The sequence below is a fragment of the Solenopsis invicta genome, chromosome 4 (genome assembly GCF_016802725.1).
Source record: "Solenopsis invicta isolate M01_SB chromosome 4, UNIL_Sinv_3.0, whole genome shotgun sequence".
Lineage (NCBI taxonomy): Eukaryota > Metazoa > Arthropoda > Insecta > Hymenoptera > Formicidae > Solenopsis > Solenopsis invicta.
In genome coordinates this window covers 22,938,341-22,964,154 of record NC_052667.1, presented here as the reverse complement: position 1 = coordinate 22,964,154, position 25,814 = coordinate 22,938,341, and the positions used below count along the sequence as shown (strand labels likewise).

The 25,814-nt window shown below is 37.4% G+C and overlaps 1 protein-coding gene and 1 long non-coding RNA gene across 2 annotated transcripts in view; one reads left to right on the top strand and one right to left on the bottom strand.

Annotated features, from left to right (window-relative positions):
• Nucleotides 1-25,814, bottom strand: part of LOC113004111 — a 147,078-nt gene that overhangs the window by 97,915 nt on the left and 23,349 nt on the right. The window lies entirely within an intron of this gene.
• LOC105194937 lies at nucleotides 1,128-6,601 on the top strand. Its single transcript, XM_039448866.1, has 3 exons — nucleotides 1,128-1,195; nucleotides 3,265-3,592; nucleotides 5,690-6,601. Exons 1-3 carry the CDS (start codon nucleotides 1,175-1,177, stop codon nucleotides 5,899-5,901), a joined length of 561 nt encoding a protein of 186 aa, XP_039304800.1. The 5' UTR covers nucleotides 1,128-1,174; the 3' UTR covers nucleotides 5,902-6,601.

The following is a 25,814-nucleotide window of genomic DNA, read 5'->3' as shown; positions in this document are numbered from 1 at the left end:
AATGCATGCTACGTGAAGATGCGCTGTCTATTAATACGTAATCGGTTTTATGACATCGCGAGTCATCGTGAAACGCCATTTGGAACTCGCGCTAGCTCTTACGAAGCGTAATGCACGCGCAGAACTGTCAGTATAATTTTATACATTATAAACAACATACTCAAGAAACTGAAATGAATTCCTATAAAACATTTTAAAAGATTTTTTCGTTATAAATAATTTTATTTCACCAATGTATTTTTAAAAACTTATTCTTGTATTATAACGTTACATTTATTGATTACACTTTTATTACAGTATTTTTCTCTCTGTCAATTATGCCAATGTCAATTACGTTAATTATGCTACGTCAATTTTCAAAAATTCTGAAGTGACTTCCGTAAACTACAAATTTTACCGAAAGAATAATTTTGCTAAAGTGTTTAAGCAAAAATTTAGCTGAATCTAAAAATAATTTTGTTGTACTATCAAAACAATTATAACAGCTGATTGCTAAAATGTCAAAACTTTTTGCAGCATTGCTCATTACATTTGAGTGCTTTATGTTATTTTGATAGTTTTCGAATAAAATTATTTTCAGATCTGTGTTCAATCTAACTTCAGTAAAATTGTTCTTTCCGTAAATAAACACGAGTTAGTTATAATAATTTGAAGTTTACACTTTCAACACGCATTAAAGGAACTTATTTCAAATCCAATTTCTGTATAAATGATTCCAAGTTTCTATATACAATTTGTCCTTCACATAAACATCGATTTTCATTTCGTTTCCGTATAATGACTGTGGCAGTCCGCTACGTTCAAATTGGTGAAATACTTTTCTTAAAATATAACTTTCTTCTGTTTACTTCTGTGAATACCCCATAATTTAAAGTCTCAAATGAGAGTGAAGCTGTAGTGCACTTAATCTTGTTGCCAATTTATCTAAAGTTCATTGTTAGTTACTTCCTCGTTTATTAATAATTGCATGTTTTGACGTCTCCGCGCGACGTTTGTCCGCCTGTCTCGGAAGTGCATCTTCACATGGACATCTGCATAAGCAATCGGAACCGGAACCGGGCGCGGATGCACGCGCGTGTATGCGCAGCGGCGTGTATGCAGAGCGTGCCGGTATAAAAGCCTAGAAAATACGCTGGTAAGTTGCAGTTCTCACCTGGCCGCCTGAAATATCGTAATGGTGAAGATGACTTTCAAGGTAGAGTGTCGAAACTCGTTGCGGAGGAAGGAAAAGTGACGCGGATCGGAGAAAGTGCTCGTTAAAGAACAGCCCCGCGAGACACATAGAGAGCTAGAGAGAGAAATTAAATTGAAAGCGAAAAGAGAGAGTGAAATGCAAAAGGGCTAAGAAGGAAATGTGTGAAGGGCGGCGGGGATTCTAAATTGTCAGTAATTACGCATATATAATTGGCCCGGTGACGTACGCGGGGGAAGACTCGACGAGATAAATAATTCGGAATGGGGCGGAAAAGTAGCTCTTCCGCGGTTTCGTCGGCGCCCTAAGCAACGTCGTGAATGTAAAATGGGATTAAAGTGTTTCTTGACATTTAAGTCTACTCGATGTAATTAGTTCGTTCATCCGGATTGTTGCAAACGTAAGTTTTTGCGAAAGACAGTGTCCGTTTCAAAGCGCAGCGGCGCGTGCTCGAGAGGTGGGTAAAGATTCTGCGGGGTCGAGCTTCATGAAAATTAAAAAGTGCACGCTCCGACTTGTAACAAACGCTTCCCTTTAATTGTATTAAACGCTTGTTCTTTTGTACCTGGCTAATCTCAAGATCTTCTCAAGACCTCAGAGGTCTTAGGTGACTTTTTATAGCCAAGAGTTCTATTATTTTCTTGGCGTAAGTGTGTCTGTACGTGTTACAGAGCGAATACATCTCTTCCTTATACATTTTAGCGATCGCGTTACGCCGCTATTGTAAGGAAAACTAATGCTCGAGGCACGAAAGCTTTTAAATCGAGTTAATATTCCGTGGATAATTGTCTCTAAAATAACTTGTTTATTATACGTTTCAAACTTTGCGCGAATTATAATGTAATATTTACGTACGACTCTTTGATAATGATACGTTAAATACACATGATATCAAAAGTTTCATAACTCGACGACGAGTGCATGTAAAATCTTACATAGTACGTTTTAACATGCACATATTCTATCTCTTTCCGCATATATTGCACTATATTCCTAACTTTGGGGCGTGTACTTATATATATATGCAGAAATGCAAACTGCGTTTCTACGTGCATTTTACATTTACAATTATTATAAAACAGTAACTGCAGGTGGTATTAGTTTTCGCAGAATTTCCATAAAATAAAATTACAATTCATAATGTATATTTTATCTAGCGCACAGTTAATATCTCGAAAATTGAGTAATTGATTTTTAATGATCTACCGAATATCATTACGCTTGTCGTTTTGCATTAAACGCCCCTCGTTCAACCTATTTGAAGGCAGCGTAATTTGCTTATTACGCGAATCTATAATTCTATATGATTAAAAGGATTTGAATATCGAGTGAAAAGCTTTAAGTTTAAAACGCGGAGACTGACAAAGCGCACGAGCAAAGACGAAGAAATGTTCCCCCGATGAATCGCCCGTCCACATTTCGCTCTTTCAATCGAGTCACTTCCGCCGAACTGGTCCATGTTGGTTTGAACATTGACGATCGAGCTCTCGGGATCCCCGTAATTAAAAACGAGAGGTCAACGAACCATCCCGCGCTACCCGATGTATATCGTAAATTTCTCGAGTTTCATCATGGCGAGTGAGTTTGTATACGCGGACAACATCGATCGTATAGATCACGGTTACATTTCCGACGCAATTTCGACTCGTCGGACATTCTACTAGCTTGAAATACCCCAATTTGTTTGACTGTTTATACGCGCGCGCGCGCGGAAAAAAACATTTTGCCATTGAAACGTGTAAAAACGTTTAAATTGCTTCTCCCCTCGTAGGGCAATTTCACTTGATTTTATTCTACGACAAAATCTTTTTTTTTTTTTTTAAAACGATGTTTTTCCCATAAATAAGAAAATTGCAATAGACCGGGAGATTATACGAAGTAATCTGGAGTCCCGCGCGGGGTAAATATGTCCAACGCTTATGTAAATGAACTCTTCGGTTCACAACGCGCGCTATTTACAACCGTGATCGATAACTATCGGAGCATCGAGAGCCCCCATCCGCCGCGCCGCCGTGCCGAAGGTGAGTCGCCGGACAACACGACACCGCCGACATAAACTTCTTGTGTCGCAGGTCACCGTCGCACTAACCATCGGCCTCGCCCTGGTCGATCGATCAATCGCCGGCCTGATACCGCTGGACAGCCATGATCATCATCATGTCTCGTTGGCCAGCTCGTACATGCATTTCCAAGGGCCGGTGACAGGACCCGAATACGAAGTGAAAGTGCCGCACGTACCTGTGGACCATCACGGTGAGCACAACTATCTCACTCACCACGAGCATCGCCCTCACGATGGCTACACGGTCGACTACGTGGGGAAGCCGAAGTACGAGTTCTCGTACGGCGTCGAGGATCATCATACCGGAGACTTTCACGGCCAGAAGGAGTCCAGCGATGGTGAGTGAAAAGGACGAAGTCACTTTTATGCCTTCGTGACTTTCGCGGGATGACAACGACGAGAACCGAGTCTTTGAATAGCCGGCTACCTGTGGCTACTGTCGTTTATCCGATTGCTACCATGGCGATGGTGGCTCGGCGTTCCGACGTCGGCTGACGTCGGCAAAAATTGCTACAGGTGAAAAGAAAATTGCATTTCTACGGAGTGACTGCCCGCGAGCGCAACCCTCCGACTCGTCGAGAATACGCGAATGTTCGTGCGTACGTGCATGTGTGGATACAAGCGCGCGCGCGCACGAGAGAGAGAGAGCTTTCGTGTCAACTCTTCAGTTGGAACTACGTTTTCTTACTTTGAGCAGAGAAAAGTTGACTTGAGGAATTGTAAACTGGCTTCAAACGCCGTATCGGTGTGATATCGTAGTTGTACGTACAAGCGTCCTACGTAGAGATATAAACTCACCCCAAAATTGAGCAAACTTTACAGATGCATTCCTTGACCAAGTTGGAATCAATTTTTCCTTAGCGAAAGTATCGAAAAGTGTTTAGTTTCGTTTTTGAGCTACAAGCGAAAGTGAGAGGCACGTCGGGAATTACGATTCAAGAGTTCGAATAAATAGAGAAACCTTCGTCTGCACTTTGCTTCGAGCAGACTCCGAAGGTTTAAAAGGAATTTTAATTCAAGTCTTAAACGTGTCACGATGTTTTTAATATTGAACGTGAATACAAAAAGTTTTAAGAGAAAGACATTCCCCATCGAAACTTGTTCTCCAAAAAATTCGTTGTGAAGGTACGACTGTAAAGTTAAATCAAATATTTCGTTACCTCGTATAACTGTGTAGGTCTGAAATTATTTAGAATTGTACACATATACAGTATCGTAACTAAACATTGCGATTCTATCAAAATATTTTTCTAAATAAATTAAAAATTTTGTTATCGTACACAAAAAACAATCGAAAAATCGAGGAAATAATAGAAATCAACACGTAATATTTATAAGGATTGTTCTAATTTCGAAACTATTTCAGAAATATTCTTCGCAATATATTTTTTCTGCAATAAAAATATTTATTGATAGCGCAAGGTTATTATTAACCTAAGAATTGTCACGTTAGGATATAAAAATAATCCTGAGGTCAGAAAAAGTTGTGAACTCATTTTAGAACTTACGTCACAGCTAATTTTTTTTTGCTGATTCAAAATCCATATCTGTCCTTTATTCAAAAATTTTGAAACATAATAGAAACGTGCTGTAATTGATATATTCATAATAGTGATCTGTTGAAATTAATTGAAATGTAAAAAACATTCCAGATGATCGGTTACGTTACAAAATCAATTAAATGTGGCAAAAGTTTATATTGTAAACTCGAAATATTAATGAGTTTGAATAAAGTTTGAATTAAAAAGTATTATAAGCTATTAATATCTTTATGTTTATACAATACAAAAAATTCATGTTTCTATAAACTTTATTTTTATTAAAAAGTTCTTATATATAATTTTCATATTTATATAATAAACAAGTATAATAAAAACAAACTATTTTTAGTAATCTGCAAAAACAAACACAATATAAATAATTATATGCCAACAACTTAGACTTAGTTTAAATTGCTATAAAATGGATATTATATATTTTATTTTTATTTTAATATATAACTATTTTTTACGAACATTTAAATATATAATTCCAAATCCGCAATATAAAAGCGTTTTATGAACTAATTTTTTTATTTTTAAAAATACTATCATAAGCTATTTAATGGGCCTCTTCCATATGTTTAATATTTTCTTAGCTTCTCCTTACTATTTAAAGAATAGTATTGATTAAATCTATATACATAATATCTTTAGATATTATTATAATAAATTATAGAACAATGAATATATATACAATATGTAATTGACAACAATAATCGGTAATTAGAGTGTAAAAATTACAACAGATGATCTGACGCAAAAAGAAGTGACTATTCCCTGGTTAATAATACACTCGGAATAATGTTTCATTGTCCTACTACAACCATCTACAATTTCGAAATCTCTGCATCAAGGAACTCCTTTCTGTCTCTTATCGGATAATCCTTTCCGCAGGACACAGCGTGTCCGGGGAGTATACCGTAAAGGATCCAGGTGGCAGCGTTCGGGTCGTCAGTTACCACGCGGACAAGGAAGGATTTCACGCAATGGTACACACCACCGGGAAGAATGATCATTCGGGCGGGGTGTACGGCGGTCAAGGACACGACGCGGAGAGCCATCTTCACGAGTACGCCGCGTTATCCGCGCACGCGGCAGCGTACTGAACGAAAACTTGGCGACCGCCATGACAACCGGTGACTGATCGCTTTTGTACCTGGCACAATTAGACTTTTCCTCGTCCCGAATCGTCAACGTTGATGTTTTCGTTTTGTATACCAAAGGCAACAACGGCCCGCTGTCCGTACGACATTACACGCAGGGATAACGTATGATATACATATATTGTAAATATAGTTCAGCCCATTTATACATGACATAAACATGACGGAAGAATGCATGTTTATTCCTTTTGTGTTGCATATGGGCAGCAGTATTGCCCTGCTTTTTCCGATACAAAATATGAAATTATTGACAAAACATGATAGACACATAAACTATTATATATGAATAAGAATCTACAAAATTAATAAAGGTTTCCGATAAATAAATTTTACGTTAATAGAAGTAACCCGACCGAAAATATTTTTTATGTATTTCAATTCTTTTATGCATACAACTCTTTCTACGTTTATCGAAAACCTTTTAATTGATTAACATTTTAATCGAGCGTCCGCGTTTATTTGAAAACTCCCGTCCAAATGGATGAAAAGTTAAATATACAATATAAGCCACCCACAAGTTATAATTACTCAATTTGCGAGAATTTCTGCGTTTTGCTAAAATTCCGATGGCCCGGATTTCACTCATCAGATTCATTAAAAAAAAGCTGTATAAAATATATGAGAAATACAATATTTCTGAAAATACAATAAAACTCATCATCATTTTGTAGTCCCGAGAACAAATTATTCTCTATTGAATTTATTTAAAAAGATATTACTATTTACATAAATTTTCATATTTTTGAGAATTTGATAGATATTATACATTAAAGAGCGGCGCATTTCAAATTTATAGTGGTTTACGGCAAAAACGCAGTGACGTGCGCTCAAGCCGATTAACTGATACACAGCTGAGCTGATTATAGAAGATACACGAGAACTATGTCGCAACATATTACATCGCGACTCAGAAAGATAAAGCGACAATGATGATGCACATGTGGCGCAATTGCTTTAAAGTTGCGCCACGTAAATTATCTGATGCGTTTCAGCGGGAGGCGACGTTAATATGCACATTTCTGTAATAACGTGGCAGTCACATTGTTACGTTGGTGCATCCTTATTAAGCGGCTATCGATCGTCAATAGCCGGGACGCTGCGTGCGATGCGGCGGAAGATCCACGTGACGACTGCGATCCGCGGCGTTGCGGCGGATATCGCGCTCTAATGAAAATAAACTGCTCGTAACAGAGGCGCGCGAGTAATAACTTCTGATGCCCCGAAGTACGAGGAGATTCCAATTGCCCCTGATCACGGGGATTATCGGGTAACGAGTGGCGCGGGGGCTCGATTCGCCGGCGAAATGAAAATCCGGGTCACGAGATTGAATTATCCATTGAATATTATGGGCGCGCGCGGGCTAGAAGTTAAAAATCAACCGCGTCAGCGCGGATGCTGTTGCAAAATGAGCATGGGAAAAAAATGTGCTCCTTTTTTTTATGTTTTAACGGGACGTTAAAAAGCTCATTTAGAATCTCCCCCTCTCCCTTCTCCCTTCCTCTGTCCCTCGTAGTTCACAGTGTTTCACATGGTTAATCTACTAATTTAATTTCTTGTATTTTACAAAGAATAATTTTAAGTTTTTAAAGTATGCGAAAATAATGCGCGCGCGTTTTATTTATGAAAAAGCCATGTACCGTCACAAAACAAACAGGGACATTATAAAGCGATGTTTCGCGAATGTTATACGGAACGAATTTTCCCCGGAAGGGAAAAAAAATCAGGTTTACGAAAGGTGAGTCGAGAGAATCCCACAAAATGAATCAAAAATCAGAAAGGTATGTAGTGCAAATTATATAACAAAATGTGTTTTACGTACGAATCGAATCATAATAGTTGAACCTACGAAGGCGATTTTTCCACGATGCATTGACAAACGGGCACGGAGGGAAGAGAGAGAGAGAGAGAGAGAGAGAGAGAGAGAGAGAGAGAAAGCCATTTAATTCGATCTTATCATGTTGGGACGCCGGCAAAGACGAGCACGTCGTTAAACTGCACCTCGCGCAATCTCCCCGGTAATGACAAAACGTCGTTATCGAGAGTGTTTCGAGGAAAAAAGCGTAATCCCGTCGAGGATGTATCCGAGGCAATACTGTACACGACTCCGGGGAGATAAAAGAAACACATTCTCGAGCTATAACAATGGCACGAATGCCTTGAAGAGACGCTTGGGAAGAGAAAGAGAGGGAGAGAGGGGAGGTAAGTGAAAAATCGTACAACGCTAACGCTCCAAATATTACGCGTGTTACGTCATTAAATCGATATCGGCGCTTTCCAATAAATATTCCCGACGCACGTGCTGCAATGAATCAGCGACGTGTTTCAATAAAAGCGACGAATCTCATATCGATAAGACTTAAAGACGCCCGAGAGGAAAGGGGGAAGGAGGAGTGGAGAGTGTCTGATAATTTTATCATGTGTCTTAAAACTTGCCGCTCTCTCGCGTGACGTATCGGAATCGCGCCCTCCGCCGCCGATCTTACGTTACGTGCCATCGTCGTTTCGAACGGTCGCGATAACGACTGCATGTGTATACGTAGGTATTTCGGGGTGTTCCCAGCCCCGGGAGTCGAGCGGCCGCCTGCGGCAATTTCCGCAGCGCCGTGCGCGAGTTACTAATTACTGCTGGCATCACGCTGATTATTCCTCCCGCTCTGCTCGCACCCTCAACAAATCGCTCATGATCGAACGCCCCTCCTCCCCTCCGCTGCGCGCGCGTAAATGTCGCATGCTGTCTGACAAAGGAGAGTTTATACGGTTTACCTCCGACGTGATCCTCAGCTCGTGTTTGAGGGAACCCTCTAGAGAACGCTCTAGAGGCAAATTTCACCATCAACCGTGAATATCGTAATCAAATTTCGTACATACGAAAACACGAGCGATAAGCACAAATGTACAAAAATTATGAAAAATTTCACGTTATCGTTAATGGGCCAATTTCCTTCTTCTAATGGTTTTATATTCAACGATTAATGAGACGAAATTATATGAGAGACGTATTAAATCAATACAATTATAATTTTAATTACGGATAGGATGTACCCACGCTTGGGTACAGCGATTTTGCCCAAAACAGCCTCACGTTTTATCAACCGATTGATAACCATTGCTTACGCCTGCACAGCGAACAAATTAATAATTCATATTGCTGATTGGAATGTACGATTGTCGCAATCAAGGTTGTCTCGTCAACATAACGAGGACGTCGTGCGTCATGGTTTTATTTGCGTACCCGAAGCATTATAATAATTAGAATGCGAACATGCATTATGCAGCGTCATATCATCGCGTGTGTATATAGTTAGGCAGATTGTAATTTCCTGAAAGCGCGCCCCTATTACAAAAGCGCTTTGAGAATAGAAAATTTCTGGAAAATATCTAGAAAATTTGTAACACATTACCTCCCAGATTTTTCACGAAAATTTGCACATTTTTGAAATAACGTTTTCGTTATGCTTCATTTTGTTGTTGTTGTAATAATGTTTCTTTATTAATTTTGTTTTATTAATTAAAACATTTCATAGATTTAATAAATTTAATAAATTTTGGAATCTCATTGACTAACACAAATATTTGTTATAATTTCAAAATGATTTATAACGCACACGTGCATGCATTCTAAAAATTATTTACCTCTAAAAGATATAATAAAGCCTGCAGATAATTATAAATATAACTGAAATCAAGTTAATTACTTATAATTACAATTTTTCCAATAAAAATGCTAAAACATTGTAGATCGAGATTAGCAACAGTTCTGTTCAAATTCAAAATTATGCCTGTCAGCTCAATAGGATGATTATAACAGCCTCCGATATTCAAGCTTTTTTCACAGAAGAGGAAATATACGTGATGTCTTGAATATTCCGGAAAAAGGCTCTACATGATGCACTTGCCATGCTGCGCTCGACTCGACCGTAAATCCACGCACGAGTACCGAGCTTGGTATAAAAAAAAAAGGACGAGATGTAATTCGTCTCGCGAAATAGCGGAGAAAAGTAGACAACCGATTGGCGAATCGCAACTTTTGCGAGCCATTTTCTGCGCGTGTTCGTAGCAATAAATCATTTTGCGTAATACTAGTGGATCTCGCATGGTCAAGAAAGGGAGAGAATCGCTAGAAATAATAATCGCACGTAAATATGGGACTACAATTACCTACCAACCGGTATTGTAAAATTTTTCTCTCGTGGATATATTAGACATTTCAGAATATATACTCACAAAATTTAATAAACAATGAATAAATATTATAATGAATAAATAAATTCCATAAATATTTCAATATATTTGTGACTGTAATTAATAAGTTTATCGTCAAGTATTTAAGATTTGATTATAAAAATTGTATTAATAACGTTTCTGATAATTTTGACAAATTTATATTTAAAAATGTAAAAAAGTATATAAAATTTTTCCAATTTATTGTAAGTAAACGTTAGCCCAAAAGTGGTTTGCGTTTTGAGCGTTTATTGGAATACCGTGGACTGTACATTGCAATATAAAAACTGCGGATGTAACAATTAGGTTTATGAAATAGACGATAACGTTTACAAACTCGAGATTGCTCGAACAGTCAGTTTTACAAATCAATTTTTTTTGCAAAAAAATAATCTTCACGCTTGTATTTCCGTTTTTAAAACCAGATTGTTAAGAACAATTTGTTTTTCGAATGGACCGTTTTTATTTTGCGATTCACATTCTTCGCAATTGGAAAATAATAGGAAAGGCATCGCTAAAGATTGGCAAATTTGCCGATAGTCACGCGACCAAATATTTTCGGCTCGCGCATACCATACGATAATAATTGAAGCTAACAGTACAAAATTGCTGCATAACCGCAGGCAACGATCGCAAGAATCTCAAAAATTCAGTCGTTTTGGAGACTTATTAATTATAAGAAATTATAATTGTCTACAGGCAATATAAATTCACATGCTTATTTTATTGTAAAAAAAAATTTGGTAAGTTCAATTCTTGTCCTTAAAACAAAAATTAGAGACATTTAAACTCAACTTTATATGTATTAAAGGAAAAAGTATTTAAATCACTACAAACTATTATCCCGGAAAATTTTAAGCAATTATGTGTTTTCTTTACACCAATTAATTTATTTCATTGTTTTGTGCGTAAAAATGTTAAGATACAATTATAAAAAATTAATAGTTTACAAGATATTTTACGTTAAAATATATACTAGAATAATGTATATAAAATATCTCATAAACTATTAATTTTTCAATAATTCTATTTTAACACTTTTATAAGGAAAATAATTACATAATTATCAAATTATGTAAAAAATGGCGATGGCTGTTGTATGCTTTAAAAAACTAATTTTCTCAAAAATTGATTTAACTATTATTTATCTTTCATCAAATTATAAACTTGTGTCTAGAACATTTTCTGTTATGATATAATACATAGTTCTAGAGATAATAGTTTAAACGCTTTATATACTCTCGTATATATTAAATATCACATTAATTAAAACTTTTAAACACACATACATAAAAGTTTTTTTTTAAACTTAATATTATACACAAAGTACATATACCTACTATATATTACTATAATTATTAAGTATTTATAAATAACTTTTATTAAAAATTTATTATTTGTTAATAATATTATATATTTAACATTATTTAATAAGTCAAATATCAAATGAGATTCTTCTCAAGAGAAAAGTAATAAAGTTTCTAAGTATCTCAGATCAAGATATTGTTATTAACTAATAACGAATATCGTCTCAATTGCAGTGCGGAATTGACCGTGCCTTCGAGTTTTTGGCCCATATTCAAAACCCGCTTATACTATATTATTGTCATTCCATCTTTGTCGTTCGTTAAACGTAAAACGAGGATAAAATGACAAAAAAGCGCGTTAATGTCTTTTCTAAGCGCGCTCTGAACACGGGTCATTATCTCTAAGTAACATTTCTCCATGGCAAAAGCGAAGTAACGAAGTACCTACGATCGCAACAGTTTGTTCAGATTACAATTAACAAATGTGCGGACGCACACATGCGTGCGTACGTGTGCGGAATTGGCAATCGGTACTGGCGGCCTGTAGGCCACACCGGTATTTCCCGGCCGATTGAAATACGGGCCCCCGGTTTCGACATGTATAGCGGGTACCGGCCATTCGGCAAACCTATCGATTATCCGGCCGCGCGTTTCTATCACACCCTACGTCCATTTGCAAACTGATTCATTATAATTGTAGCGTCGAAGTGGCCCACGTCCGCTGATGTACGCGCGATTTCACGCGCGGCATGCCGCGTGCGAAGGGTGGTGGTGGGCTGCCTGTCGTCGGGCCTGTCGTCGGCGCGGTACGTTCACGAGTTTATTTTACAAAATAATCCGGCCGGGCCATCGCGCGATAAATCGTTTCCCCTCCCCCTTCCCGAGTTTTATCTCGTAATTGAATTCCCCGGCATAGCGGGAGTTAACGTTAACGCGGGCGCGTTACGCGGAACGACAGGCTGCGAAGTGCCGATGCTGTCGCAGTAACGTCGCGCGCCTTCACGCCTGACGTCCGCGCGGAAATTGACCGTGCGCGTTATTATATTTATGTACACGTTGCGCCCGAAGGTCGCATTATTTTGATACTCCTTATCGTATTTATGGTGGATGGCTTATAGTATAAATAGCATATTAAAAGCGTGCGCGCGTTCATAAATTGCAGTTTGCCGGCGGATCCCGTTGTTAACGACCGTTGTTTATTTGAGCGGGATCACTATTGTTGCCAGTACAAACGTCATGTTATTGCTATCTACGATTGAAGTATTTAGCATTTGTAATGAATTATTCAGGAATGCCTCGTGCAAACGGATGGGCACAAATGTACTAAATAAATGTAGGATTTAAATTGCTATCTACATTGTTGCGAGAACTCCACGTTAAATCCACTTATAACTTTGCTTATATAAGTTTTACGAGTGACTACTACGCCGGGTGTGTCCCGCAGCCGAAACAGCTTTGATAGCATATTCTGGAAATTAGAGTCAAAAATGCTGAAACGAAAATTGCCGCCGAGTCCGTACGACGGCTCCCGCGCGTTATAAACGATCGAAGTTGGCCTTAAAGTTTGCAGTAACATTATTAAACGCGTAATCTAGACGTAGAGTTTTAAGGACGGGGGCCGAAGAAACTTCGCGCTGTCTACTGTTTTTCTAACCGCCCCCGGAGGCAGCGAAGAACTGAATCCCTCCTTCCCTCCTTCCCACCCCCCTTTGCGTTAATAAGCTTTATTTTTACGGAGCGCGGCTCGGGGCCGCCGAGTTGAACTTTCCACTGGGTTTTTCTCTATTTAATTTGGAACGCGTCAGGTGGTTAGCAGTACAACGTTCGCAAAGTAGCTAAGTGGTTCAATTGCGGTGCGGCACGAAGCGCGCGGGTCCGGCCACGGTCTACTACCGTAGCTCGTGGAGAGACTTTCGCGTGGACCGAGTGTACCAAAGTGCCAAGCGGAAGTGACAAATTTTCGATGCAGAGAGAATTACAAGAGAGAAAGAGAAATTGTACCTCTTTTCGCCCCGGCTCGCCGAAATGAGTAACGTGAGAATCGAACGCTCGCGAGAATATCACAAAATTGCGAGACATCAGGTCGAACCGAGTGCGACCGAATATATACTGGGTTTAATCTTTCGATTCGCTCGGAGTACTGTCTGGCTCGAAGGAAAAGCCGGAGATTGACGAACGTGACTTTTTACCTCTTGCCATGCTCATGTGAATCGAATTTTACGAACGCGTGCGTGCACACGCATACGTAAGATGGAGGGTGGAGTTATATATCTTGGTGATGACAGAATTCTTATCGTATCGACACATTAATCAATATAGTAAAATACATAATGCAAATGGTGTTTAATCCTAGAGTGCTACTCGTATTTTTCTAACGTTGACACACTACTGAAATCTGACAATGAGTGAAAAAGTTCACTCGCACATTTAAAAAAATTTTACATTATATTTTTATTTTATGAGTTGCAAGGTGTTGAAATAATTGAATTGAACAATTGAACGATTTTAATGCGAAAAAAATCTTGTTGAATGTTATTTTAACTAATCAAAATTTGAATAACAAAAACTGAAAACTTGAATTTAGCACCTGGATGAAAATTCGTTTACAACAGTATTCTACAATAAATAAATACTTTAATTTTTGCAAAAACATCAGATATCACTGATCTGTCGCCCGAGAGTACTTTATGCTTTTAAAAGGGTTCAATTAGGTATCACCTTTGACAAATATTTTCTATAAGTTTTTTTTATGATGATACGTGCTGCAAAAAGTTAATCGAACGTAAAAATTCAAAGAATGATTAATGATTATTTTAATTCTCAAACGATATTTGTGTAAATATGTAAATATCTCTTTGACATTTATCTGTCTTGGGGCGCTTTACACGCGTCTGTAGATAGTATGGAAAATGCAAAGAATCTCACGGAATAAATAATTTTCTGTTTTAAAGTCTGAATTGAAAGGATTTATTGACGCATCAAATGGGGCATAACTGCTCGCCGTAATTCGAATGGATCGACATTCGGGCTCTATGAACGACCCGTGCCTGCGAAACGACGCGATCATCGAGAGGGAAAGAGAGAAGGTGAAGCGAAATGAAATGGAGACTGTGTTTAAGAGCGAACTGAATCAATAGCCCAGTCTACTGTGACCCGTAGGCCAAATGTGGGTCATACCGTTATCCAGTTCTCACTCTTTCGTCGTGTCGTTCTGGCTACGCGTTTGACTGCCATCCTCCTTCGTCCTCTCTCTTCGCGCTACTTGCTTTCTTCGCCCCTTATTTCTGCTCTCCCGTTCAGCTCTCGTTTTCGCATAAATACGTATATACGTACATACATACGTATCTCTTCTCATTTCGTTTTCGCGTTTGTTCTTGCACACTTCCGCGTAATATTACACTGTCAAATAAATTAATTCCTTGAATTAAATAACAGTTTGCAATTTTTTAATATCCATGTCAACATTTATTATTTTAACACAAAACACGTTGTAAAAAAAAAAAAACAATCTTGTGTAATCAATCCACTTCTATAACTAAACTGCTTAATTTCGAAGTAAACAACGTTCATGAAGCTAATAAATAAGAAAGTTAAATTTGAGTTAAAAACATTTCTTAATTAAATTATTCAACTCCGTTGTTTAATTCTATTATTTTAATTAAATTGACGATATTAAAAAACACTGGTAACTTATGAGAATAATTAAAAATAACTCAAAATAATGGTAATTTCACAAGTGTAATTCCAACAGTGTGCTGCAGCATTATTCTCGAGCACGTTGACACAGAGCTCATACATTTCTTATAAACGAATTCCGAGAACATTTCGCAGCGGACCTTATCGTTCGCAGCCAATACATAATACATGCTTACGGAATTACGTATTTAGTTTACCGAACGGACGTCCGTTACGACATAACTTCGTCAATTTCGCGTTTTTTTTTCTCTTCGAAATTATAATATTAACTTCCCCCCACCCCCAAAAAAAATATTTAATTTAAAGACTGTATGGTCAATTACAAGCAGGTCAACTTTTGTATGAAAATTCTCCACGTAAAAAATGTTCACAGCTGGGAAAGCTTCTCTGTATGATGGCCTTCCAAGGAGATGACTTCCCAGTCGCGTCTCGCGTGTAAACCGCTTTGTTACACAACGTGCATTCTCTGGAGAATGTGTATGCGCACGCTCATCGTTATGACATTTTGGACGCTCCACAAAATTATAAATGGTTTTTCTAGATTGTGGAATAAAATCCAAGGGAGCAGAGAAATAATTTGCGAACACAAAAACGCAACTTGAACATTCTAAAGATGAGATTCAAAGAACGATAGCACTAACGTTAATGGCCAAGTGTCTCTAACGTCATAAAATAAAATAATAAACAATAATAAGTTGAATATTAGACCAATGTGTAAATAATACAAGAAATAAGAGTAAGTGCCATTTCTCGGTCAAAGTGGATCTTCGTGCCTAATAATATTTTCATATACGCATCAATTATTAAACATATTTTTCAGTTCTATGGATCGTAAAGTGAAGCTAAAAAAATGTCTCAAATTAATTTGATCGTCAAATTTTAATAACGACGCTACAAACATCTTAAAAAACCTGTAAAGAACTTACAGCGAAAAATTTATATACCCTGGGGTGATATTTTCCGCAATAAGTTCTTTACTGTTTTTTTAAGATGCTCGTAGCATCATTATTAAAATTTGACGATCAAATTAATTGGAGATATTTTTCTAGCTTCAGTTTACGACTGCGTTTCACGTCCGACAATTCATATTGCGCGCAGTCTATAGAATTGAAAAAATACATTTAATGATTGATATGAAAATATTATTAGGCACCAAAAAAAGATCGCTTTGACCGAGAATTGGCACTTTCTCTTATTTCTTGTAAAATAATAAAGTTGCACTTTTAACAGGGTCAAATAGCAAGGTAACGCCCATCATTATCGTTAATGAACGTTTCTTTAACGTGCCTCAATTTTTATCCTAATATCGGCCACGATGGAGAGGTGGCGTTTTCCATGTCGCCGTGACGATCATGACGCTACCTCCGAAAAAGAGATAAAGCGACGCGCTCGAAGATAAATCGCCTCTACGTAATCTTTTCGTGAAGATAAAAAGCACATGGCAAGAATTTATGAGAAAAATTATCATAGACAATGAAAGAAATACCAGGCAAATGACGCGCTCACGTAAACGTCCGTCGTTTCAAACGTATATGCGTGTGTGCGATCGCAAATGTTACGTAATCCGGCTTAGTGGGAATATGGGTTTTTTTTTTATATGTATATATGCATTTGTACTTCTATCCGTATATATCAATTTTAGTTACACGACACGAATCTGGGAAAGTCGCGTAAAGGACACGATCGCCCTCATTGTAACCGACTGCAACAAGATAATGTCGAATAACTCGATTAGTCTCAAATTTGCATATACAATGGAATCTTGATACGGAGCTGGCTGATTACAAATAATATCTACGTTATGAAATTATAGAGCTATGATTATCACGAAAGGATTATATTGTAAAAAAGAGAATTTAATTATATAACCTTCCTGTAATTTTTTCCTGCGACGTCAAAGAAAAACTGCCAAAAAGAATATAACAAAAAATAATATAATATAATATAACAAAAAAAACAAAGCAATAAATATATAAACTTAATTTTCCAATGAAATTTTGAAGAAAATTTGATAAAAAAAGTTATTATATATATCTCCAAAAAAACTGCTAAATTATTAATTACCAAATTTAACAGATCACGTATTAATTTTCATGTAATTGTAATATTATGTGTAATCAAGAAAACTACACAGTTATATCCGTTTTTCAATTTATATTTTATCAGACAATGCTCTAGCGCGAAGAAAAAGCGCCACTTGTATTCAAATTCAAAGTGATGGAACGCGCAACACTTGGGCGATTTTCGTCAACGAAGAAACTTTTGCATGCTATTCATGCATATCGTAGCGTACGAATCGGTACTTGACGATCTACGAAGCCGATATTCTTCGACGATGCTCCAGGGTGTTGCACGATACTCGATGCGACTCATGCGCCTCGTACCCCGCAGGATTACGGCTCCGTGACGAGTATGCAGACTCATTTACGCTCATAACAATGAAGTATGGAGTTTATCCTTGATAGCGAGCAAGGATTAAGTAAGCGCAGAAATAAAAGATGAAAATATCACGGATGTAACTTTATTTAAAGCATATCATAATCATTTGTTTATTGTAAACTCTCGAGTATGGGTATAATTGCATATGAATATGCAATTTGATTTATCGTTAATTGCGCGTGATTTGATGCAAACTTGATATTATGTATCAAGTACTTATCTTATGCAAATAAAAGATTCTATAATTTTTTATGAAATAAGCATTTTTCTGATATACCTGATTATAAATTAATCACGGAAGATTTTATATTAAGTATAATTTCATAAAAAGAATAATTTTTTTATGTAAAGGATGAAAAGGAAACGCAAATTAAGAGTTTTTAATGCAAACGTATTAAAGGTATTGAAAAAGAAACGCATAAATGCACTAAAAAGAAGATAACTTTGACGCTATTTCCGCATATTCGTACTTCTCTTGACTTCTTTACTAAAATCGTAAATATTGAAACATCTCAAAGCTACTTTTTGCATTAAAATATCATTTATTTGTTATTTTGCCATTAGAGGCAATATCTGAGATAAAAAAAAATCAGAAATGCTTGGCAAAATAGATTTGATTTCCTTTTCCGATTTTAAAGAATCGTTCTAAGTTATTTTATACCTTTTGAAAAAATCAATTTGCCGAATGTGTTGGATTGGTTATTGCCTCTTCTATAATTCATTTTATCGTACTCTGTTCTTTATTTTTGTTTCAGAACCACGACAGCGTACAATACAATAATAATATAATAATAATATTATATAATGACAACGTAGAATACAATAATAATATTAGTTCGCTATTAAAATTTTTCTGTTGTTTTACTTAAAGTCTACGTTTTAATTCATAGATCCGTTTATAAAGTATTCTTGCTTCGTTTAGGTGCACTAAGAAAAATTTTTAGTAATAGCTAAACTAACTTTTTGATTGAACAGTGATCAATTGAATTTTATAGTTACTGATACCAAAACCTTAGTTAAATTTAACAAAACTTTTTATTTTTTGTAGTATAAAAATAATTATTTGAATAAGGCTACAAATTGTTTGGTCAAAAACAACTATATATTTAGTAATTATAACTATAAAACTCATTTGATCATTATTCAACCAAACGTTACCAGGCATTTTTCTCAGTGTGGTATCTTCAAATTCTCAATTATAAACGGCTTCTAGATAATTTCGCGTGCAATCATCCTTCTAAAGAATACGTAAACTTTCGATATTAAGATTTCTTTTTCCCTTGGTGGACCTACACAGGGCATAAAGGACTTGTCCTATGTAAACCGAACGAACTACATCAGCCTAAATCACTTCGATGACACGCAGGGTCACATCGAGCTCTACTTCTTCGCAAATCCGATAGATAGGCTGCATAAGCGGCCTTCGATAAAAGGGAAAGGGAAAAGATGGGAAAGACACTACGATTATAACAAAGGAGCCTCCGTGTAGACTAAGAATAACCCGAGAATGTGTGAGAAGACGTGATACTGCACGACGCTGAATATGCGACGTCACGTTCTGCGTTTGAAGTGATGCGCGCAGCGTCAGATCCTCCGAGGAGGAACCGTCAGACGCTCATCGTGCCTGACTGCCGAAGCATTCGTTGGCTGCCTGGTATCATCCTGGCACCTACTTAACCTCAGTCGACTCTCGCGGGATCGCACGTTGCACGTTGCAACGTGTACATAAAAGGAGAGTAAATGAGTTCGAGCGCGACGAGTATGCGCATGATGGACGAACTCGGGGCACTCCTCGTATTATGTTACACCTTATTTATCAAGCGTTCACCTATTTTGTTGAAGTGCAGTTTAAAATTAATGAAACATAGCAAATAACCGTCGGATGACGCGTATAACATCTCGTTAGCTCCGAGATATCAGGTAGCACGACATCATGCACACATATTGAACGAGAAACATTTCTGTTAAAAGGGAACAAAACAAACATTGTTAATATTTTTTTATAATATTTTGACATTGTTTGTTAATAACAGATATTAATACTTGATCTATTTCCTCTAGAGATAAATCATTAGTGTAAATAAAATAAATTTATAACTTGGAAGAGATATTTTTATATATTTTCAATTAATTTTTCAAAAACTTTTAATGTAACGTGTTTTGATTAAAATATCGATGAAATTAATTATTTAATTATTTGTCCAAAGTCGTATGTGTGGCGCACACAATTTTATACACATCTATTGTTATTTCGTATTTAAGAGATTTTGTTTGTTAAAACACACGCTATTTTGTTTAAACGCACACTATTTCGCAGTTGCATTATTGTATTCTGTTTAATCAAGAAACGTTATATCGGTTTCTGTTTTTTTTTTTTCACAATCGTGCAATTATTGTTTTATAGAATTAATGATCGAGCTCCTCTTTCCACGCTTTTTGGGTTGCTCGTTAACTATTATGCGTGCAAATGTGGATTATTGAAAAGACAGTTGTTGCAAACATTTGTTTTATTTTGCTGACAATACGTTGTGGGCTGAACTCTGCCGTTCAACTCTGCTCGGCCATCGCGCGTATTTCTTTTGGGATATCCTTGCATGTGGGAGCGTAGTCGGCCAAAGCAGTAATCCTTTTGAGATTTCTGGGATTTGTTGGAGCCATGCCAGACCAGAGGTGAAAATGTGGAGGTATAGTACGAGATCGTGTTACGAAATATTACGCCACTGTAGCTCCTTATGTAGCAATAAATCATTTATTATTAATAATATATAGCAAATGTGGATGCATGGAGCGTTGCAATTCCTTTGAAAATTTGTGGCAGCCGTTGCTTTGATTTATATATTTTCAGAGATAATAATTATGTATATATACATGTTTTCAATACTAAAAATTCGATTTTCTCGTATTTAAATGATTCTAACATGTAAAATTTATTCACAGATGCAATAACACTTTTGACCATTCTTTTTACATCCTAGGAAATTATCGTGTGTCCGTTTGTTGCAAGTAGGACTTTATTATATCATCGAGATAACTCAGCCGAATAATCGAATGCGGCCGCAACCGAATAATGATCTCATAACGTTATTAGTCGCTAGACGATTTGCGGTAAGGACAAATACAGTCAGTCATTCCTAGAAGATATTCTCGAATAAGCCAGCGTATTTCCTCTCTTCTATCGAGCCTGGTTCGACTTTGAGCACCGTCGAATTGTTTGTGTGTGCAGAACGCGTTTGTGACAGGACGAAGTCCCTGTCGCAGTTTGCGCTTGAACTGTTGCGATCACCGCCAAGATCCCACGAGATGGCAATTAGCAACTTGTTGAAATTAAAGTATCATCAGATGAAAGCGTTTCGAAGATGCCAAGACTCGCGAAATGGAGCTTGAGTTAATTACGTGATTTTCTTGAATCGAGTATGAGCTGCATTCGATAACAAACTGCACGTATATACATATACACGGTAACAAACATTGCATGGTTTGCATGTTTTTGAAATAACGCGTCGTGTATTATCGTGCATCAAATATTGGTTCAAAATTACGTAATTGTATAATTATGAAAGAAAAGCTTTCTCCTGATTTCTTTCTCCAAAAATATTTTTTTTAGCTTATGAATTTTATAAATAATAATCTTTTAAATTCTGTGTACGATATTATATGCAAGATATCGCAATATCTTGCTCTAATTTTAAAAGTAAACAGTTAATAAACGAAAACTTTATTATCGTTTTGTTGTCGATTACATTTTTATGACATTACGTTCCAGATGACGCAATAATTGAGTCTATCAACAGCAAAATCAATCAACTCCGTGAAATAAAAAGTAGAGAAGATTGAATAAAGTTCTAAACTAATCATTTTGGCATTAAAATTATGAAATAAAAAAAAATGGAATTTATTAGTTTGGCTTCTCAGAGACTCGATTGAATACTGTTTCGCTACGCCGAAAGGACAATCTTGCTGAAATGCAGATCTGAAAATAATTATATTGAACTATTTTAAATAATTTATATTGGACGTTAAGCTGGTTACTAGAATATCAAAATTTTTTGCAGCAACGTCATCATGCCTGAACGTCTTGTATAAATATTTTGGTAGTCCAACATAAAATCATTTTGTGATTTGGATCTAGCTAAATTTTTACATACTGCAATAAAATTGTTCTTTCCGTGTATGAATTCAATACTTGTTTCCTATTGTAGAAAAATAAAACATTTCGTAATAGAGAAATTTTATTGAAATCGACGCACGCCTTAATAACAGAAATAATCAAGGGAGAGTAAGAAAAATTTTTTTTCTTGATCGTGAAATATTTTGTTTCGCGACGCGTGCTCTTTGTGCGGCGAACAATTCAATTTTTAAAACCGATTTTTACGACAAACGGAAAAAGAGAAAGAAGGAGGGACGAATAGCGGAGAAGGGACAGGAAGGGAGAGGAAAGCTGTTTTGAAAAGATGCAAGATGCACAGCTAGTGCAACCGATAATTGACTACCCGCCAATATATCCTGCAGAACGTCGCGTTTCACGCTCCACGTTCGCGCGGGCATATCGCTGCAAACGCGCGCGCGTCGGCGTTTTCATAAAAATTCGTTACAGATAGGCGACTGATACGTCGATACGTAAACACGCAGCGGAAATCGCTCTGTTGCACCCCCTGATGACGCACCTCCATTCGCGAATTACGCACGCGCGAGCAAAAAAAGTTAAAAGGCAGAAGAGCGAAATGTGCGGGAGGAGAGGAGAGGAGAGGAGAGAGAGAGAGAGAAAGAGAGAGAGAGAGAAAGAGAGAGAGAGAGAGAGGGAGAGAGAACCGAGACCGAGAGATATTCGCTTCGTCGAGGCTTGGAAATTGGCCAACTTGCAGCGCGGACTAGATAGGCGAGGATAGTAGAACCACTCCTCACCTGAGTGGCAATTGAATTTTTATATCTGTCGAACGAGAAGCGAACGGCGCGATAAAAAAAAAAAAAAAGTCGAACAGCAAGTCAAGTTTGCACGGGGCAAAAGACGCCGGCGAAGAACGTCATTCGTCGTCGTCTGGCGCGCCTGTATCTACTGCCAGAGCGCTTCTCGTTCGTCATGACGTTGCACATTCTCGTGTATACCGTCGCACGTTTTATCCACTATTGCACATATTTTACACTGCATACTGTTGTAAAAATTTAATAACAATATTTATTATTGTGCATTTGCGTACAAAACAATCTCACAGTCTTCGTTTTTTCGATTCTGATGAAAATGCGTGGTTTTCCGCATTTTATTGTGCATCAATAGGTAAAATTAACACTTGCCTAACTTTTCGCACGCTCTTTCAAATACAATGCTACAGTAGAAAAAATTTATGAAAATTTCTCTTTTCAGTTAAAAACAATTCAGATAATTAAAGCAAATGTATACGTTACACGTTTTTCATTTTCATCAGATAATCTTGTAAATTTTACTTTTGTAATTGTCATAGACCAGATATTTAATTGTAAGTGCAAATTAATTTCAGCGCGCGTAATAGCACACATATTAATCATACGTTACATATTTCTATTTCCTGCAATTTATCTCAAATAATTCCATCATAAATTACACATCATTTTAACCCATTCCTTCTATGAATCATACATATATACTCAAAGTTTCTCTCCCTCCCTTCCCTCCCCCCACCCCCCCTCTCTCTCATATGGAAATTGGTTACAAAATTTCTGTAATATTCCAGCGCACCGTATCGAGAAACTATTGAATTCCGGCGACGGCCCATTGAATGCCAACGGAATTTTTCGGTAGTGGTCCTGCCAGCCCGATCCTCACAACTCATCGATATCCGTCCTCTATCTTGCTTAGAATATTTTTCCTTGGCGTTTGCATCCCGGTCGCGCGTTATTGCTTCCACGGCATTCATTGTCGTCGAAATATTTGATGTGATGAAAAATATCGAGCAGACTCTCGCGGTATGCAAAATACGATGCGGTATTAGATTCGCAAAGTGTAAACGTTCGAGAACGCGCCGTCGACATTCACAACGTTGTTAATCCGTTTACGTTATCAATTATTGAATTCCAGCAGCAGTCATACAAATTTAACAATAATTTTTTTTTTTTTTTTAATTAAACATGGATAAATTCCAAACAATTAGCATTTACTACATGTCCATACGAACGAACAATTTTATACTGCGGTATTTAAAAATTTAACTAGATACAGGTCAGAAAATAATTTTATATTGCAACATCAAAATAATTATGCAGGACGCTCAAACGTGAATATTGCAAAAAGTTTTGACATTCCAGCAATCGGCTTCCAAACGTCCAATAATTTTTTTAATAATTCAACATACCTAATTATTTTCAAATTCGTATTTCAACAAAATTGTATTTTTTCTCTTCGTGTAAAAATGCTTGTAAAAATGCTTATCTGAATACGACACAATAATCAAATTATAGAACAATAATCTCTGATGAAAACTCTGTACTAGATATACAGTTCTCTTTCTTTTAAACACGAGCGAAGGTACATTTCGTAACGTTTGATCGCCGCATGACGTACGTCTGCTTCCATTTCGGTCTTGTTAACGCGAATGACATCATCCGTGATTTCTCCTCATGTACGCGATTTCAAGCTTCTTGCGCGCAAAGCTTATGCTCGTTTACATACACGCGTGTTTACGGAGGAGGGCCCTGCCGTGACGACACGGGGGAGATGCGACGCGGCGTGTAACTCTTGTTTAGCGCGCAAACTAAATAAATTAGAAACTTGCTGTCGTGCGCGCCCGTTTGCCAGATGCCGCGGGACGCGAACACGTCCCGACGATCCGCGTACTACCATGTGACTGCTCATCCCCGAGTCAATTACTTGCGAGCGTAGCCGATGGCACCGCCGGCACTCTCCGGCACCGTCGATTTCATCTGCTCGTAAATGAACCTTGTCGTGTATCTCACGACAAGCCGCAACTGGTTAGAATACATATCTGGCGTGTTTGTCGCACCGTATGCGTGTCCGTCAGTTTCATCAAGGATACGTGGATTAGCGCTTGCGTGGATTTATGGCACATTTACGCACATTAATCCGAGGCATAATTTTTTTTTTTTTTTCGTCACGCGTCGTTCGTAAACAACTGTTCGTTTAAAATTCCACTTGAGTTCCCTAATGGAATTGGTCACAGAACCGTGACACTTAAACGTTACACTTATGCTAAAAATATTTTTCTTCTGAGGTAAAAATAGTGCAAAATATTAAGTAGTATAAAAGATCAGTCTTCTCTTATAAAGCATCTTGTAGAGAATTTTATTTATTCTGCTTGAGTTTTTTTTTTACTTTTATTAACTTTATTTCGAATTTCAATGTTCCAGAGAACAGGATATTGTTTATTACGAATTTGGTATTTTAATTAGCGAAACATTTCTCTGTGAAGATGTCTGTAAGAAATTATTACGATTTGCTCTTATTAACGGAATAACTCAGTCTTCATCTTAATAAAAAGACGGACTGCGTAAGTCCATCCGTCAAGTCTGCGGAAGCAACGTAGTATCTAACTTGTAGATAATGAGCAAAGTTTACACGCTGATGCATTTTCCAAAAAGTCGTTACATAACAACTTTCTATCATGCATCTATTCATAATCTGTCAAACTTGGGTTATGAGCTCATCGAGTGGGATTCAATTTCTTTCGACTTTTACACCGACGGAGGAATATCTTCCACGAGGGAGCCGATAATATTTCACAAATTGTCTGCCGAACGTGCAATGTTGCATCCATGATTTCAGACATTCTCACGATTCGTGCTCGCACTGAACATACGGCTTCAAGAAGGAAACAGTTCAGAGCGCCTCGTGTCTCGGCATCTGAAAATCACAATTTCATTCGCGCTCGCGGCCGTAACGTTGCCTGTAAGACCGGTTCCTCAATCCCTGTAAGTGAAACGAAAATCCAAGGGAGTCGTGAAACTGCGGGCGATATGGGTCGACGTGCGCACGGCGGTATCTCGTCGACAAGCTTGATCGGATATCGCGAATCCCTTTGCGAATATCGACCCGGTCGTCGTATATGGAGCGTAACGGCGATGCAGCAAGGAAATGCAGCGAGCCACGCGCTACGTCGCACTCATCTGCATCCCACAACTTCGAGGAGAAAACTCCGATAGGAAAAAAAAAAAAAAACGTTGTTATAGGCACCCACCCCTATTTTTCATAAGGAAGACCGCTTATGC